General features: G+C 48.2%; 1 protein-coding gene across 5 annotated transcripts in view; it reads left to right on the forward strand.

The window, feature by feature from the left end:
* Positions 1-12709, forward strand: part of POLE2 (DNA polymerase epsilon 2, accessory subunit) — a 194828-nt gene that overhangs the window by 25456 nt on the left and 156663 nt on the right. For all 5 annotated transcript variants that reach the window (XM_029598380.1, XM_029598379.1, XM_029598377.1 and 2 more), the window contains exon 4: positions 6504-6581. In XM_029598380.1, coding sequence (XP_029454240.1) covers positions 6504-6581 — 78 coding nt within the window. The remainder of the gene's footprint in view (positions 1-6503; positions 6582-12709) is intronic.

The raw sequence follows: 12709 nt of genomic DNA on the forward strand, positions 1-12709 counted from the left end.
TCTCAATCCTAGCCATTGTCCTCCTTGAACCACCTCAGTTCCAGCTTAGCCTATCTTCCTTCTCCCTGACCTCCCCATACCATCCCAGAACCCCTCCTCTCCCTCCCTTTTTCTCCACCTCTGTAGCCTCCCCCTACCACGCCCTCTCATCCCCTAACAACCTCTCCCTGAAAGTACCCTCACCCTTATGTACCCTGTTCCCTCCACCCCTTCCACTCCTTTTCCCCTTTTCCCTCCCTCCCTCCCTACCCCCCCCCCCCGCACCAGCATTTAATTGTACATACGTGCACTTGCCTCTGTCATACTGTAAATAAGTTTCATATGCTAAGTTCTTAAGTGCACATGCCCCTTAACTTTGTATATTAGTTCATTTGCATATCTAATCCTAATATGAATGCAAATAGTTGTGACTCTGCTTGCTGACTCTCCTCTCCTGTACTTTTGTATATCTTCCAGTTAACCCCCCTCCCCTGTTCATTGTAATTTCCTTTCCTTTCTCAGTTACTTGTAAACCGACATGATGTGTCCTACGAATGCCGGTATAAAAAAAGTGTTAAATAAATAAATAAAATAAAATGCCGCCTACAGTCCGTCAGTATTACTCTGTCTCTAGCAGATGGCAGATGCAAAATCTACAGTCTGTGAAGTGCATTAGTGTTGGCTTAGGATTAGTGCTTGGGTCCAGTAGTTGCTAGCCAACGAGGCATTGTCGGAGGATGAAACCCTCCAGGCGGGGTGTCTGGAGGCAGTTATTGCCTATAGTGCCGATGCTTTTCAAGACTTGCTCCGCACTTCAGCCAGGTCCATGGTTTCCACGGTTTCAGCAACTGGGCGGCAGACGTTTCTCCCAAGTCCCAGCTGGGATCTCTGCCCTTTAAGGGCAAACTGCTCTTTGGCAAGGAGCTGGAGGACCTGATACAGTCTCTCAGTGAGAATAAAGTACACAGCTTGCCTGAGGACAGGCCGAAGACTAGAGGATCATTTTGGATCCAGATCTCGGTTTCGTGGGGGCCGAAAGCCTCGGACATCCCGACCACCTGCTTCCTCCTTTCGCCAAAACTTCAACAGACAGCAGTCTTTGTCTCAGCCCTTTCGGGGACGGCAGCTTGGTAGACCAAGTAACATCCACTCCACTCCGGGTGGAAAGCCTTCGCAATGATGGGTGGCCGGCCCGCTCCTCTGTACCGGTGGTCGGAGGCAGACTCTCTGTTTTAAGAGGATTGGGCCAAGCTCATGTCGGACCAATGGGTCCTATCAGTGATAAGACACGGTTACGCTTTAGATTTTGCACAGCGGCCCCGCCATCAGTTTCTCGTCTCTCCATGCGGATATGCCACCAAGTGCTGAGCGGTCAGGGAGACTCTTCAGCACCTTCTAGATCTCGGCGCAATTACTCCCGTTCCTCCGGCGGAACTTCGGCAAGGGCACTACTTTATTTTATTTATTTAAAAACTTTTCTATACCATCGTTTAGTAGTATACCATCACAACGGTTTACAGATAGGCACATAAGTCTGGTTAGGATTATAAATTAGCTAGTAGGTGCCAATAAAGTTTCGGTTACATGATTCAAATAATATACGCTATTTGGATGGTGGATTGGAAATTCCATTTATATGAATAATAGGATATCCATATATGAGAATACTGTACTCTTAAATTAATCTTTAGTTATGAGAAAAAATAATAAAGGAGGGATAACTGCTATTTGTTGACTTTTAACAGTGTGTCTGAGTTCTCTTTCTTGTCCGCTAGTATTCCTTACTCCCCACTCTCATTGTGAAAAGCTTTTTTGAAGAGCCATGTTTTTAAACTTTTTTTTTTAAAGAGTTTTAGATCTTTCATTAATCTTATTTCGAGTGGTAGTGTGTTCCATAATATTGGACCGGCTAGGGATAGTGCTCTCTCTCTTACTTGTGTCAGTTTTGCTGTCTTTACAGAGGGAATGGTTAGTAGAGCTTTATTGGCTGATCTTAGATTTCTCTGGGGGACATGTAGTCGTAGTGCAGTGTTTAGCCAGTCAGTATTTTCCTCATAGATTAGTTTGTGGATTGTGCATAGTGTTTTAAATTGCACTCTTTGTTCAATTGGCAGCCAGAGTAATTCAGCGAGTGTTTGAGTGATGTGATCTTTTCTGCTTTTTCCAGTTAGTATTCTGGCTGCAGAGTTCTGTAAGATTTGTAGTGGTCTTAGTGTTGTGTATGGTAATCCAAGCAGAAGTGTGTTACAATAGTCTGATATGTGTTGCTTAAGATTGAGTTCATTGACATTTACTTCGTGGTTCCCAAAAAGGAGGGAACCTTCTGGCCTATTCTCAATTTAAAGAAGGTCAGCAGATGTCTCCGGATTCCCCGTTTCCGCATGGAGACATTGTGGTCGGTGATTGCTTCTGTACGGCAGGGGGAATTTCTAGCATCCCTGGATATAACGGAGGCGTAGCTGCACGTCGGGATCAGGACCAATCACCAGAAATTCCTGCGGTTCTCCATTCTGGGACAACATTACCAGTTTCAGGCTCTGCCTTTCGGTCTGGCCACCGCTCCCAGAATGTTTACTAAGGTCATGGGAGTGGTAGCAGCCCAACTGCGCAGGGAAGGATATTTGGTGCATCCATATTTGAACGATTGGCTGATTCGGGCGAAGTCGGACGTCCTTTGCCAGGAGGCGATAAACAGGGTACTTCAGCTGCTGTGTGCCCTCTGATGGGTGGTCAACCTGTCCGTCGTCTGATTCCCTCCCAGGCCCTGGAGTTTTTGGGAGCTTTGTTCGACACTCATCTAGGCAGAGTTTTTCTCACGGCAGACCGCATTGCAAAATTGCAAGGACAGGTGAGAGCATTTTTGTCCAAACGCCTGCCAACGGTCTGGGATTACTTGCAGGTTCTGGGGTCTATGGCCTCGACCCTGGAGCTTGTTCCTTGGGCCTTCGCCCACATGCGGTCCTTGCAATCAGCCTTGCTTTCTTGTTGGAGTCCGGTTTCCGAACAATTTAATCTGCGGTTGCCTGTACCGGACACAGCACGAGCCAGTTTGGACTGGTGGCTCCTTGCGGACAACCTGAGCCATGGGGTTCCTCTGGTTGTTCCGGAATGGACGGTCGTGACTACGGATGCTAGTCTCTCTGGGTAGGGAACAGTTTGCCTGCGGCAGTCGGTGCAGGGGCAGTGGTCCCAGGAGGAGTCCCAACGGTCCATCAACCGTCTGGAAACCAGAGCATTTCGCCTGGCTTTGCAGGCCTTTCTCCCACTTATCAAGGGGAAATCAGTCAGGGTTCTTTCCGACAATGCGACCACGGTGGCCTATATCAATCGTTAGGGCGGAACCAAGAGTCAGCCGGTGGTGCTGGAGTCTCGAATGCTGATCAGCTGGGCAGAGCATTACCTGGTCAGTATTGCAGCATCCCTCATCGCGGGGGTCGACGGCGTTCATGCGGATTTTCTCAGTCAACATCAACTCAATCCCGGCGAGTGGGAGCTGGCCGGGGGAGTTTTTCAACTCATTTGCGACAGGTGGGGCATGCCCTGCATGGATCTGATGGCAACATTCTGGAATTCCAAAGCCCCACGCTTCTTTGCTCGCCGCAGAGAGACGGGGCAGAAGGAGTAGATGCTCTAGCGCTTCCATGGCCGACAAACGTGTTGCTGTATGTTTTCCCACCTTGGCCCCTAATCGGAAAGGTGCTCAGGAGAATAGAGCTTCATCCGTCCAAAGTGATCCTAGTGACTCCCGAGTGGCTGCGGTGCCCATGGTTTGCGGATCTAGTCAATCTTGCGGTGCAAGGTCCTCTGCGCTTCCCGGATCTCCCAAACCTGCTTCATCAAGGACCTGTATGTTTCGACCAGGTCGATCGCTTTTGTCTAGCGGCATGGCTTTTGAGAGGCAGCGTTTAAAAAGCAAAGGTTATTCAGATGCGATAGTCTGTACCCTATTGAGATCTCGTAAGACTTCCATGTCCCTGTCTTATGTTCGTGTATGGAAGGTGTTTGAGACTTGGTGCGTAGACAGGGGGATTCTGCCTACTCGAGTGTCCGTGCCAGAGATTTTGTGTTTTCTTCAAGCTGGTTTGGCAAAGGGACTATCGTGTAGTTCCTTGAGGGTGCAGGTCGCAGTGCTTGGGTGTTTACGCAGTGCCGTTCAGGGAGTCCCACTAGCAACGCACCCAGATGCATCTCGTTTCCTTCGTGGAGCAAAGCATCTACGGTCTCCGGTGTCCCATCCTTGTCCATCCTGGAATCTAAATTTAGTGCTTTCGGCCTTGTGTGCTGCACCATTTGAGCCGTTGAAAAGCGCAACATTGAAGGATCTCACATTGAAAGTGGTGTTCTTGGTAGCAATCTCCTCTGCTCGGCGGGTTTCTGAACTTCAGGCTTTGTCGTGCAGAGAGCCGTTCCTGAGGATTTCGGATTCGGGGATATCCTTGCAGACAGTTCCTTCCTACCAAAGGTAGTCTCCTCTTTTCATTTGAATCAATCGGTGGAGCTTCCTTCCTTTTCGGATTTGGACCGTTCTGATCCTCTCTCGGGATTTACAGAAATTGGATGTCCGTAGGGTGTTACTGCGTTACCTTGAAGTTACCAATGGTTTTCGAGTATCGGATCATCTTTGTGCTTTTGAAGAGGTCCTAAACGAGGTAATTTAGCATCAAAGACCACTATCACCCATTGGTTGAAGGAGGCTATCAATTCTGCTTATTTGCTGAAGGGCAAGTCTTTGCCTCAAGGGCTTCGGGCGCATTCTACTCGTGCTCAAGCTACGTCGTGTGCGGAATGTCAGCATATTTTGCCACAGGAGATTTGCAGAGCAGCCACATGGAAGTCATTACATACATTTGCCAGGCACCACCGCCTGGATGTCCAGGATCCGGGTGCGGGGGGGGGGGGTGATTTGGAGAAGGTGTGCTGAGACCGGGCCTCTCCGGATCCCAGCCCAAGTAAGAGAGCTCTGGTACATCCCAGGAGTCTGGACTGATCCGAGTACGTACAGGGAAAGGAAAATTGGTTCTTACCTTATAATTTTCGTTCCTGTAGTACCACGGATCAGACCAGAGTCCTGCCCATTTGGAGTTCACAGGTAATCGAGAGTCCGCTCATTCAGCTGTTCTTGGTTTTAATCGGCAGATCTTTGTTTACCGTGTCTCACGGGTTCTGTTACCACTTGGAGGTTAGTGAACCAGTTAAGTAGTGGTAGCAGCCCAACTGCTACCACTATATAGTTTGGTTTCGTACCATTCTGCTTTGTGACTGAGCAATACTGACGGACTGTAGGTGGCATCATGGTATTTATGGCAGAGTCCATCAAAATTTCTCTTTCTCCATCTGCTGGAGGGGAGGCAAAACCCAGGAGTCTGGACTGATCCGTGGTACTACCAGAACGACAATTATCAGGTAAGAACCAATTTCCCTTTATTACCGCACTACCAATTTGGTTAGCTTCCCTAATTTTTCTTAGCATTTCACTGTCCGTCTCATCATCTTGACCAGGTGGATGGTAGTATACTCCTTTCACTAGACTTCCCCAACACACAAGGGATTTCTTCCCATAAAGATTCGATTGTGCATTTAGTCTCATGCAGGATCTTTATCGTGTTGGACTCTATGCCATTCCGGACATAAAGCACCACACTGCCTCCCGGGTGCTCCTTTCTGTCCATTGCAATATAATTTGTACCCCGGTATAGCACTGTCCCATTGGTTGTCCTCCTTCCACTATGTCTCTGAGATGACAATTAAGTCTGTCATCATTCACTGCTATACATTCTAATTCTCCCATCTTACCTCTTAAACTTCTGGCATTAGCATACAACCATTTCCTTCAATAAGCATTTATGCTCCATTGGCACTGTACGTCCACTACTTTTGCCTTTGGCAGGTGTTCCTAGAGTATAGGACCTACTTATTGCAATAGCAATTTTATTTGTAGTTGGTAAATAGTCACATGGTCTTGGTTTCTCCAGTTCACCCTGCTTTGAATTAGCTAAGTTTGGGTAATTTATTTCATGGAGGTGATGCAGAAGGGGAAGTAAATAAAACCTGTTGATCTTAGGCTTTGTAAACTTCCTAAAGGTAAGCTTTGGGGGGGGGGGGCGGGGTAGGATTTAAGTATGCAGACTGTGTGCAAAGGTACAAGCCCTTAGTATCTGAAAAGGAGAATATAAATCAAATAAATATTGCATACACACAAAGGGATTGATTTAACACATCTGAAATTTGTGAGCAGTTGCACCAATTGTTTAGGCTTCAGCCTTTGCACATCTTTCCTAAAATTTCCGACTTGCCCTAATGTAACCATTTTTCTGTCTGGAGTAGTGTGCAAATTCTACTACCATACAATCTTTTGTTGATGTAAAAGACAGCATAGCTGAAAGAGGAAAGGGTAGTGTTACTGTGTAAAAAATGAAGACATCAGCAAAAACTCTTACTGATGTGTTTTTTAGTATTATAAAAGAACTGTTTGCATACAGGTAGCATTTCAAACAAATTAAAACTGTAATTTTGCTGAATTTCAGAGAACATATTTTCAACATAATTGGAGCTTTTGATGTTCCACGCTATGTGTATAATTCAGAAAGAAAGAAGTTCCTTCCGTAAGTCAATCTTACCTTTTTACATTCTTAGCTCATGTCTAATGTTAACTATTCATTCTTCATTGTCCTGTCAGACCAGTCCAGATGAATGGGATTTGTTCCTCATTATCAGCATATGGAGGCAGAGAGCAAGCTTCTCTCCTGACACCTTCCCTGCTGTACCAGGCTGTATAGGAAAGGATATCAGTAGTTCTGCCTCCAGTAGGAGTTGTAGGTCCAACAGGAAGGAACTAGGAGGATCCTGGGGCAACAGCCTTGCCTAAGGTTGATATCATCGGTAGTAGGTTGGGGGATACAACCAGGAAATGGCAGGGTTGAATGATTTTCCTTTCCTGGGGCAATCAGGTGTGTGGGGTTTTTTATTTGTTTTAACTTTATTTATAATTTATAGCATATAAAAGCAAGAACTTGCAAGCAAATGCATTTCCTGTTCATATCCCAGATCAGTCCAAACAAATGGGTTTTGCATCCCTACCAGCAGATGGAGGCAGAAAACAGAAACTTTAAGGCACTACTATATATCTGAGAGTGCCACCTACGGTCTGTCAGTATTTCTCTGTCTCCAGAAGATGGCAGAAGTGCAAATCTGCGGTCCTAGGGAGATGATGAAGGAAATTCAGGGAGCGGTTCGCAAAGGGGAGTTTCTGGCATCATTGGATCGGATGGAGGCATATCTCCACATTCCCATAAAGGGCCAATCACGAGAGTTTCTTGAGGTTCATGGTTCTGGGAAAGCATTTCCAGTTTTGGGCCCTTCCCTTTGGGTTAGTGACTGCTCCATTGGACGTTCAAGAAGGTGATGAGCGTGGTGGTGGCTGCTCTCATGAGAGAGGGAATCCTGGTCCATCCATACCTGGGCAATTTGGCTCATCCAGGCAAAGTCGGAAGTGGAGTGTCATCGGTAGGTGCGACGAGTGATGGAGCTCCTGGACTCGTTGGGCTGGTTGACAAACCTGGCAAAGAGTCATTTAGAACCAGCCCAGTCTTTGGAGTACCTGGGGGCTTGATTCGATACCTGGTTAGGGAAGGTATTTCTAATAACGGAGAGAGTGATCAGGTTGCAGAGTCAGGTACTCTGTCTTCTGTGGCTTGCGGTGCCCAGGGTCTGGAACTATTTGCAGGTCCTGGGTTCTATGGCTTCTACGCTGGAGTTAGTTCCATGGGCCTTTGCTCATGTGTGGCCATTGCAGAGGGCTCTGTTATCCCGGTGGAATCCACTTTCAGAGGAATTTCATCTTCCTTTGCCACTTGAGTGGAATGCCTGGTCCAGTCTCATGGTGACTGTCTCAAAGCAATCTGGAGAGAGGAATGGACTTAGAGGTGTCTGACTGGTTCTTGGTGACTACGGATGCCAGCCTCAAAGGATGTGGGATGGTTTGTCAAGGCAGATCAGCCCAGGGGCTGTGGTCACCAGAAGAGACGTCCTGGTCCATCAGTCATTTGGAGACCAGAAGGTAAATGCAGCTCTCAAGGTTCTCTGTTTCCATATGGAAACTCTGAAGTCCAAATTTGAGGTCAGTCATAGAGGAGGTACACAAGGTAGAGTTCTTGGCATCTCTCGCCTTGATAGAGCCATAACTGCATATAGCCATTAGGCTGGAGCACCAGAGTTTCCTCAGGTTCATGGTCCTAAGGGAACATTTTCGGTTTTGAGCCCTTCCCTTCGGCTGGCGATGGCTCCACGTACCTTTACCAATGTGTTGGTGGTGGGGCCAGCTGCATTGCAAAAAGAGGGTGTGTTGGTGTATCCATATCTGGATGACTGGCTTATTCATGCAAAATCAAATGATCTCTGTTGACAATCAGTATAAAAGGTACGGATGCGCTTGAAGTCTCTAGAATGGGTGGTGGAACTAGCAATGAGCCATTTAGTCCTCTTACAAACTCTGGAGTATCTGGGAGCTCAGTTCAACACACTAATAAGAAAATTTGGTTCTTACCTGATAATTTTCATTCCTGTAGTACCAAGGATCAGTCCAGACTCCTGGGTTCATACATCCGTGCCAGCAGGCGGAGACAGAGAAAGTAAAACTGTCACTGCTTTAACTATGATGATGCCCCCTGCAGTTTCTCAGTATTAATCTGTACCAAAGCTGAATATCAAACATCATAAAAAACCCAATTGAATTATAAACTTCTAAACAATGAATCAAAAAATGCAGTTCTGATAACAAGGAACCAATAGGAAAGCGGACGACTGTCCAAATGTCTTGATCCCTGGGCGGGACTCTGGACTGATCTTTGGTACTACAGGAACGAAAATTATCAGGTAAGGACCAAATTTTCTTTTCTCTGTACGTACCGGATTAGTCCAGACTCCTGGGATATACCAAAGCTTCCTAGATAGGGTGGGACCTGGAGAGACCCGCGCGCAATACACTTTCGCCAAAAGACCGAGACTCTCGATCTGCTACATCTAGGCAATAATGCCTTGCAAAAGTATGTAGTGACTTCCAAGTTGCCGCCTGACAAATTTCCTGTGGTGAAACCAAATGAGCCTCTGCCCAAGAAGCCAACTGAGACCGGGTGGAATGAGCCCGCAAACCCTCCAGTACTGGCTTACCCTTGAGAATGTAAGCTGATCCAATAGCTTCCTTAAGCCATCTAGCAATAGTGGTTTTGGAAGCTTGAAGGCCCCTTTTCAGACCACTCCATAGCACAAAAAGATGGTCAGAGCGCTGAAAACCATTCATGACTAATATAGCGAAGCAACGCTCTGCGGACATCAAGAAGTCTAAGTTCACGCGCCTGTGGCTCCGAATCGGATAAATCCGAAAAGGCTGGCAGTTCCACTGACTAACATGAAAGGAAGAAATGACTTTCGGTAGAAAGGAGGGAACTATCTGTAAAGACCCACCCCTATCCGATATTTGAAGGAAAGGATCACGACAAGACAAGGCCTGCAACTCTGAAATGCACCTAGCAGAACAGATGGCTACCAAAAAAATCACCTTCAAGGTTACATCCTTCAATGTAGCCCTTCGAATGGGTTCGAAAGGAAGCTCACATGGAACCTCACCCTGGTCCTTCAGGGTTTAAGGAGGACAAACCTTTCTCACAGGGGGACGCAAATTCTTGACCCCCTTGTATAAAGCGGACCACATCCCGAATGAGTGGATAAGCGGTAGCCATCCATGGTTCTCCTCAAAGAGGCTAACGCTGCCACCTGGACTCTAAGGGAATTGAGGGCCAGACCCTTAGCCAACCCGTCCTGTAAGAAAGCTAACACCTGTGCTACCGAAGCACGCAAAACCGGAGTCCCCTTCGCCAGACACCAAGCCTCAAAGACCTTCCAGACTCGGACGTATGCCATGGAGGTGGACTTCCGCCTAGATTGAAGGAGGGTAGTAATTACCGTCTCCTGGTATCCTTTTGCCCGTAAATGCCTCCTCTCAAAAGCCATGCCGCTAGACAAAAGTCAGCAGCCTGATCCGAAAATACAGGACCCTGGCGCAGTAGACCAGGGAGATGACTGAGTCGTAGGGGACCCTCTGTCGTCAGACTTAACAGATCTGCGAACCAAGGAGCCACGAGTATCACCTCCCCTGGGTGATTCCCTATCTGCCTCAGGATTTTGCCCACCAGAGGCCAAGGAGGAAACACGTAGAGCAGGACCCCCTGGGGCCAGGGAAGGACCAGAGCATCCACGCCCTCGGCACCATAATCTCTGCGTCGGCTGTAGAACTGAGGAGCCTTTGCATTGTGCCGAGTTGCCATCAGATCGACCCGCGGACAACCCCACTTTTCTCGAATGAGGTGCATTGCCGCGTCTGACAACTCCCACTCCTCCGGATCCAGATGCGTGCAACTGAGGTAGTCAGCCTGCACATTTTCTACTCAGCAATATGAGACGCTGAGATCTGCATCAAATGATGTTCCACCCACCGTATCAGGTCCTGAATCTCGAGGGAGACCGCATGGCTCAGAGTACCCCCTTGTCTGTTTACATACGCTACCATGGTCGCATTGTCGGAGAGCACTCTCACTGCCCGCCCTTGGAGCAAAGGCTGAAAGGCAAGCAAAGCCAAACGCACCACTCTGGCTTCCAACCGATTGATAGACCAAGACGCCTCTACGTTCGACCAGGAGCCTTGAGCCACTTGACCCTGGCAAACTGCTCCCCAACCAGACAGACTCTCATCCGTGGTCAGGACTATCCATTCCGGTATCTCCAAGGACATCCCTTTCCGAAGGTTGGGGGTGTGGAGCCACCACGACAGACTGTCCAAGGTCTCTGGAGGGAGAGGAAACGGGTTGGTGATACTGTTCCGACACCGGGCTGCACTGAGCCAAGAGCGCGCTCTGCAGGCGACGCATATGAGCAAAAGCCCGTGGTACCAGTGCCAAGGTGGAAGCTATGGAACCGAGCACCTGTAACACATCCCAAGCAGTGATAATCGGCAACGTCGCCAAATGCCGAATCTGCCATTGAAGCTTGCGAGCTCTCTCGTCTGTCAGAAACACTCTGCCCTTGGTGGTGTCGAACGCTCCCAAATACTCCAGAGTCTGTGAGGGTACCAGATGGCTCTTTGCCAAATTCACTACCCAGCCTAAGGATTGCAAGGTCCGAAGCACCGTCTGTACCGCTGTCTGACAACTGGCTTCTGACTTTGCCCGAATGAGCCAATCATCCAGATAGGCATGTACCAGAACTCCCTGGCAACGTAAGGCCGCCGCCACAACCACCATGATCTTGGTGAAGACATGAGGTGCCATGGCCAAGCCGAAGGGGAGTGCCTGAAACTGGAAGTACTGTCCCAGGACCATGAACCGCAGGTAGCGCTGATGTTGCTGACAAATAGGAATGAGAAGATATGCCTCCGTCAGATCCAACGATGCCAGAAACAATTTGAAGGGCAACTAGAGCAGTATTTTGAGAAGTGGGTCCAAATCACCTCTAACTGGAAAGGCCTATCTATTGTTGCCTGAATGCTGGGCTTGATGGACCCTTGGTCTGACCCAGTTATTTCCCCATGCAAGTTAGGCCTTGCCTAACTTGCATGGGGAAATAACAAAGGCATCTTTTATTGGTGTCTTTAGCTCCAGGGCATAACCCTGTAGGATGATTTCTAAGACCCATACCCAATCACAGTGGTTTGTCCACTGCTCTCCGGAAAGTAGATTTGATAGCTGCCATTATGTGTTATAATGAGGGTTCACTGTACATACCCATAATCAGTCCAGACTCCTGGGTTTATGCATCCCTGCCAGCAGATGGAGACAGTTTTACTGACACTGCTACTTAATCCCATTTGCTACCCGCAGTTCCTCAGTATTTCTCTGTCTCTGGTAGATGGTGCAAAACCTGCAGTTCTGCAGTCAGGAGTTTATTTTGGATTTGTGAGCCTTCCTTCCAGGGGTTTTTTGAGTCCTAGTGGATCCTTCCCTGTCTGGTTGAGGTGGACGAGCTTGGGGGTTGATTACCCTTTTGTAGGCTTGCTCCTTGAATCCATGGGGTGTAAATCTGGTTGCCCAGATCCCTCTCCTTCACGAGGCGGCTGTAGGCTCAGGATGGCATTTTCAGTTTCAGGCCCTTCCCTTCAGGTTGGCTATGGTGATGTGCACCTTCACCAAGGTCGTGGTGGTGGCATTGCGTCACGAAGGAGTGCTGGTGCACCCTTATCTGCACGACTTACTTATCAGGGTGAAGTCTGAGGAGTCTTGTCGCTGGTCAATGCAGAGGGTGATCAGTAAGCTGGAGTCACTCGGCTGGGTGGTGAACTTAGCGAAAAGTTACTTGGTGCCATCGCAAACCCTCGAGTATCTAGGAACACGGTTAGATACTCGGAGGGGCAAGGTGTTCCCCATGATGGAGTGGTCTCTCAATTTGCAGGGGCAGGTTCAGCGCTTATTGGGGTTGCCTATGCCCAGAGTCTGGGATTATTTGCAGGTGCTGGGTTCAAAGGCATCAATTCTGGGAGATAGTGCCATGGGCTTTTGCGTCTGAGGCCTCTGGAGAGGGCACTGTTGTCTTGATGGAACCCTCTGGAGGAATTCCATCTTCCCTTGCCACTCGAGGGAACTGCATGAGAGAGCCTGTCTTGGTGGCTGCTGATTTCCAATCTGGTTCGGGGAGTTTACCTGGAGGTGTCGGATTGGGTAATTCTTACTAATGATGCCAGTCTGTC

Source organism: Rhinatrema bivittatum, chromosome 4 (assembly GCF_901001135.1).
Source record: "Rhinatrema bivittatum chromosome 4, aRhiBiv1.1, whole genome shotgun sequence".
Classification (NCBI taxonomy): Eukaryota; Metazoa; Chordata; class Amphibia; order Gymnophiona; family Rhinatrematidae; genus Rhinatrema; species Rhinatrema bivittatum.